General features: G+C 40.9%; 1 protein-coding gene across 2 annotated transcripts; it reads right to left on the bottom strand.

Annotated features, from left to right (window-relative positions):
• Positions 1-2,336: 2,336 nt before the first annotated feature.
• LOC125904762 (lens fiber membrane intrinsic protein-like) lies at positions 2,337-5,322 on the bottom strand. 2 transcript variants are annotated; one of them, XM_049602375.1, is made up of 5 exons: positions 5,104-5,322; positions 4,213-4,421; positions 3,503-3,652; positions 3,237-3,371; positions 2,337-2,606 (listed from the first exon to the last, which is right to left on the bottom strand). In XM_049602375.1, exons 2-5 carry the CDS (start codon positions 4,385-4,387, stop codon positions 2,545-2,547), a joined length of 522 nt encoding a protein of 173 aa, XP_049458332.1. In that variant the 5' UTR covers positions 4,388-4,421; positions 5,104-5,322; the 3' UTR covers positions 2,337-2,544. The 2 variants fall into 2 exon arrangements, with proteins under 2 accessions (XP_049458332.1, XP_049458331.1); XM_049602374.1 differs by lacking the exon at positions 5,104-5,322 and adding an exon at positions 4,863-5,026.
• Positions 5,323-6,422: the final 1,100 nt, after the last annotated feature.

The raw sequence follows: 6,422 nt of genomic DNA, 5'->3' as shown, positions 1-6,422 counted from the left end.
ATTTGAGTATAAAACAGAAAAACATTCAGTGGTTCCATAAAACCAGGCTCCTGTTCATTGTCTCTGGAGCAGCTCAAGACTTTACACTTTTAAAAGTTTGAGACTTACTTCTCTGGCTTTGAGAGCGAGTAACTCATGGCCACAAATATTTATTGAACTTTCCTGAGCCACTGAAACAACATATTGGAATTCTTAATTTAAGTGGTGTTCCCCTTTAAACTCTCTACAAAAAAGAATCCAATCTTCACTCTTAACACAAATATACTTTCCATTTTCCCCTGCTTAAATTTGTTTTGGTGTGTGAGTGTGTTTAGCATGTCTGTATCCCACATAAACACCTGGGTGAACATCTGCCTCAGACAGGGACAGTGTTATAACTGAGAGTGAACTGAAGTGAGAGAAGTTGCAGGACTGTAAAATCAGCCACATTGAGCGAATCGTCACATACAGTATATCAACAGACTCTGTCAGTGAAAACTACCAGGTGTTATCACCGACGTCATGTTCTACAAACTTCAGCTAATAAGAGGTTGAACAGACCTGCTGCGTCCAGCACAGCATGCCTCGGAGGGGTGATTTTAACCTTGCATTCCTGCATTGAATCACTCACCTATGAAACTTTTTAATGAGATTAGGAGTATATCTATAGCTCACTTTAAGTTACACTTCAACCGTAAGTACACATTTGTTCTGGTTGGTTTCTCTTGGTAACATATGGCAGAAAATATCTATTGGTGCAGTTTTACAAGCTCAAAAATGTCCTGCTGTTGAGATACGAATCTAATTTTCTATAGAAAATGTCACTACCTTTAAAAATAATCTCATATTTTATTTCTTACCACATCGATGCCCAGAAAAAATGTGTTTTGCTGTGTAAATAAAGTTATGTTTTATGTAAAAACATGTAATTAAAATATGCTATTGGTCATTTGCTTCCCTTGTTTTGGGCAAAATAATATTATAGCACTTTAACGTCATCCAGTACTTACAGATAATTTTGTATGATTTTCTGAGATGATTACACACCAGGACTTTGACCTGGAAACTATTAATCCTTTTAAATCTTCTAAAAATATAACCCCTCACAAAAAAGTGCTCATACAAGCTCCTTGTAGTGTTGAAAAATGTTATGATCATTTCTCACAGTTTACTTTGTGCATGTGTGAAGCGACAGATTAATGAAACCACCGCCACCATTCCCATGTCCTCAATTTTTACAACCCTGGCTCTATAAAATCTCCCATTGTGTATCTGCAGTAAATAAATATTGTAAATCATTTAGTCGATTTGCTAAAATGTGAACATTCGCCAAGTCATCCCACAGGCTATTAAGACCTGGCCTCTGTGAAGGCTTCAGAGTGTGTTATGAAAGAATCTGGAGAGGAGCACACAATATTACAGAGCTTATCTCATCACAGCAGCCACAGCGACCAAGTATGGAAACTTGGATCAAGGGATCTGTCCGGTGACTGTTTACATTTCTCTCATTGTTTCTGCGTCACCAAGTAGCCAAAGCATTCATTACCCCAGTAGCTACTGCTCCTCTCCTCCCAGCTGATGGTGAGGAATGGACGAGTACCAAGAAAGAGGAGGAAGTGGTTATTAAAGACAGAGGCAGTGGAACAATCAGGGGCTGGAGACCCCACCCTGGTTCCTCCCGGTCCTGGGACATGATCTTCTCCTCAGGTTGTGCTGTGCCTGCTCTGCACACACACACACGCAGACACAAACACCAGTTTTCCATGTGCTGTCTGTACTTGAGTGTACTCAGGGGATGTCAACAAACATGTTGGCTGCCAGAGGCAAAACACTTTCCCATAAACAACCTAATAGAGAACATCCATAGTTTGGGGGGATCTTTGTCAAAAGTACCGAAGCAGGACCAAATCAAATAGCCTCAGGGGGAATCCTGAGACAAACATATGGACTGTATACCTTTGATGTATTGTTCTCTGCTGTGTAGACTAATATTCCAACATTACACACTTTCCCACTATATATTACCCCTGCTACTGGAAAGCATTCCCTGAGGGGAGACATTATTTCAGTTGTCTGTGATGCTGAATTTGCTCCGGTGTAAAGAGTCAGAGGACTTTAAATAAATGATTGATGTTTCTCAACAGTCTGAATCTCATCCTGTAATGCAATGGCCACATCCCTCCTTTTCAAATCCAAGCGCTCTGCTCTCATACTTTGAGCAGAGTGCTTTAGTGCTGCCATCTTCTGGTGGCCTTCCAGTACGGCTGCAAACATCACACTAACATTCGAGGACCAGTTTTATTGAATGTGTCAAATTACAGTCATGAGAAATTTAAATAATACCAGTATCCCTTTACAATAATTAGACACGCCGTTACTTCCTCTTTGCTATCATCATGATTACTCCCAAAAATTCCATATTGACCATCAAAGGCCTCTGGGAGCAGCATCCAACGTCATCTCCTCAGTAGATCAGTCAGCACCGCCTTCTGTTTGCCCTTAATTCAAAGTGGCATTGTCCTCCTTTTTTTTTTTTTTTTTTTAAAACAAACTGTCTGTCTCCCTCTAGCGTGGGCCGGTTCCTCTCCTGCATTCACACATTCTGTAGGCACATATGTAGAAAATACCTGCAAGACAGACGCAATGTATTAGGTGATGTATAACAGATTACATTTGGCAGTCTACCAGCAGTTGTTAAAGGTCCAGTGCGTAGGATTGAGCTGCATCTAACAGTGAGGTTGCAGAAATTAAACTTCTCCAATGTGCCAGGAGCGCAGGAGAACTACAGAGGCCGATGTGAAAACGTGAATGGCCCCATCTAGAGTTGAGCTTTGATTTGTCCATTCTGGGCTACTGTAGAAATAATATGGCAGACTCAGTGGGGAAAGAGCCCACTTCTTATGTAGATATAAGTAGCTCATTCTAAGGTATCAAAAACCCAATGATTCTTATTTTCAAGTGATTTTACAACAAAGAAAACATACTTATTATATCATATTCAATTTCTGCTAATGTATCCCTCACCCTGGACCTTTAAACAATCTGGCTATGAATATTTATTAAGATTTTATTCACACAATATCAGTGGGACTAGATATGATGTCAAAATGCGTAGCAAAAAAAAGGTGATTGGCAAAAATATTTGATTTTACCTTCTGTGGTTATTGCTTATTCTGAGCTCTCTCACAACTTTGAGTAATAATGATAATAATAAATGTCTGGCCAAAGATTGCCTCCTGGCCCTTGTCTTTTCTCACCTGCAAAGAAGTTCATGAGCATGGCCACCCAGCCCAGTATGTAGGACCAGGAGAAGCGCCAGTCACCGAAGCGCCTCCCCAGGAAGTTGACCGTCACTCCAGTATAAATGGCCATACCCAGCAGAACAAAGAAAGCTAAGAGGGGAAAAGGGAGTTATATTCTAGTTATTATTAAGCTAAGTGTAAATGTGTGTGTGTGTGTGTGTGTGTGTGTGTGTGTGTGTGTGTGTGTGTGTGTGTCTGAATTCAGGAGAAACAAGACTCACTGGAGACGAAAAACATGATTCCTGCAGCAAAGGAGCGGTTGAACCTTTCAAAGGAGGAGAAGTGAGAGAAGGACATGATGCCAGCGATGATGCCTGCGAAGCATGACATCCCTGAAAGGATCATGAAGGCCCTGGTGGCATTCCAGTACGCTGGAAGGAAACAGGTAGAAATCAATATCAATCAAATACGCCATCCTCGTAAACCTCTTTATATCGTCTATAGTCTATTTATATATAGTCCCCTTTAATTCCAAATAACAGATGCACAAGACTGAGCAGTATGTGGCATCAAATAACATTTGTCACACTTGAAATAAAAAGGCATGTCTCTTGCATTAGCTGCAAAGGCAGATCATGAAACAGTGGGCCCCTGGACACAGATTAAGAGGGCCCCTCCACATGGGAGCCTTCTTTTTGAGGTACTTTGTGTCTTATTTGTCATTTTGTGTCTCCTCGTGGTTGTTTTGCCTGTTTCTGTAGTTATTTTCTGTCTCTTTACAATCCTCCTGCATCTCTTTGTGGTCATTTTGAGTCTCCCCTTGGTCCTAAAATGTTAATTTCAGAGACATTTTGCAAGTGAAGGCCCCCTGACACTTTGGGCCCTTGGGCCTTTGTGCAGTAGGCCCGCTCAGTAATCCATCCATGACTAGCTGGTGCTCAAATATATAGGGACTTTGAAATTGTAGGCCGGGGTCTCTGAGTGTCCTTACCTATGCTGTCAGTCTGCATGTAGCACTTGTTGGACATGCAGTACCTCCACAGACCCTGGTGGGCATAATTTCCAGAGAGGCGATACTGCATCCAGTAGTCCGTTGCAGTGGAGACCACCAACAGGATATTACCAACAATAGCACAGAACAGGCCCCCTCCCATAAAGCTGTACATCTTGAGCTGAGATAATGGGGCCGCTGCAGAGCAACTGTGATGTAGTGAGGAAAAAATGGAAGTTAATACTGCACACACATGTTCACGTACTTACAGTGTGACAAAGTCAAAGACATTTCACACTTAACATACACACATACTGTTTCAAGTCCTGCAGCTTAAGAGGATGGATATATAATAGCTAAAATTAACACACTGAAATATGTTCACGACATTGCATTACTTGAACAATAACATCTTTAAAAATGTGTTAGTACTCATACAAAGTCTGCCAACAGTTCACAAAGTATCCATCAAGAAAGGGTTGTGACAGTGAAATTAAATACTTGACTTGGAGCTCCGATTGAAAACCACATACACTGCCAGCCAATCATAAACATAACGGCAACCACTTATTAATGAAACAAACAACAACGAATAGTTGCTTGAACCCCTGATTTGTAAGTAACACACTCTTTAAATCAAACATATTTACCTCTTCTTTAGTGGAAACATCACTATTAGTTGAGCAGATGCAAAGTAAGACCACTGTAAAGGCTTTGATGTTACGGTTTGTCGTTGTTCCCCTTCCCTATCCTCCTGTCACACCAGTGCTTGTTCAGCAGTAATGAGGTTTTATCTGACTCTGCCAGCCTCTTTCCAATCACAGTCATCATAAGCTACAATGTATTGCACTAGGATACACACAAAAAACACCCAGAAATCTGATCCCTTACCTTGTTTCTGGAAATGCACCCTCTCTACTGCCCACCTTTCAGAGGTAGAGATAGAAACGAGTGGAGGGGGAAAGAGAGAGAAAGAGAGAGAGAGCTGTTGCTCACTTGGGGGGAAAGAGAGAGAGTCACAGACAATACTACAACCAAAAAGTTGTCCCCTGGTTTTTCTGTTGATGAAAGCAAAATCCTTTGCAGCAGTCTGTCTCCCTGTGTGGGATGCACTTGAATGAGACACTGTAGGGGCCACGGTGCATGTGACCCCGTACATTTGACTGTGTGTGTCTATGCTGGGTTTGTGGGGCCTTGGAAAAGGGGTGGTGGTGGTCCATGTTTCTTTTTGGGGATTTTTTGTTTGTTTGTAAATGGTGTGCTCTAGAACTGGGGATATGCATAGGTATGCAGGACTGTGTGTGTCAATGCAATATGCTGAAACACGCTTTTCTTTCAGTGCTGTCACACTGCGGCGGTGTGGAGGGACACATATAGAGGGAGCGCTCTATACAGGCAGTGTCTCTCTGCCACTACTATAGGATTGTCTTAACTAAGATCAAATGTATGTTTTATTTGCTGAGCAACACCTTAAAGGAATATTGCACTCAGTTGACCATATGTAACTCCCTGTGTTACTTGAATTGTGAAGAAAGTTTGATTTTCTCACATGCCTTATGGAAAACAGCAAACGTATTGATTCATCAATTGATTGGGGTCTGTATTAAACAACAGCAACACTACATTAAACATGTGTTTACAGACTCTCACACAACTCATTCAGTAAAAACCAAGTCTCATTTCTCCAGTCATATGCTCGGTACTTTCCATACGCATGAATTTCTGCTTAAACCGTACTTTTAAAAACTGAACTGAAAGTGAAACATATCTGCGCTCTCTTCAAAGCCAGATTCAAATACTAAGGTTTTGAAGCAGAAATGCAAGTGATGGGAAATACTGAGCATATGGCGGGATAAATGAGACTTGGATTATACTGCAAAAGTTGTGAGAGAGTTTGATAACAGATGTTTTGATATGGTTTTGTCTGGTAAATGTCAATCACTCAATAAATCAATATGTTCGCTGTTTTTCATGGAGGTATGTATGTTTTCTTGATGACTAATTGATATACAAATGGTCATTTTGTGGCTGAAGAAAAAAGTGAACATTTTCATCAACTAATGTGACTCACAAAAAAACCCAAAGTATACATATTGCTCTCTCTTAAGCTGACGCACACTCTTTCCAGGAGGCAATCACAAAAAGTAAACTGTTCAGGTCATGTATTTCATAGACAAACATACAATCCGTAACATACTATGTACATAATG

This window comes from Epinephelus fuscoguttatus, linkage group LG17 (assembly GCF_011397635.1).
Source record: "Epinephelus fuscoguttatus linkage group LG17, E.fuscoguttatus.final_Chr_v1".
In the NCBI taxonomy this organism is placed as follows: Eukaryota; Metazoa; Chordata; class Actinopteri; order Perciformes; family Serranidae; genus Epinephelus; species Epinephelus fuscoguttatus.
This window is presented reverse-complemented; position numbering and strand designations above follow the sequence as displayed.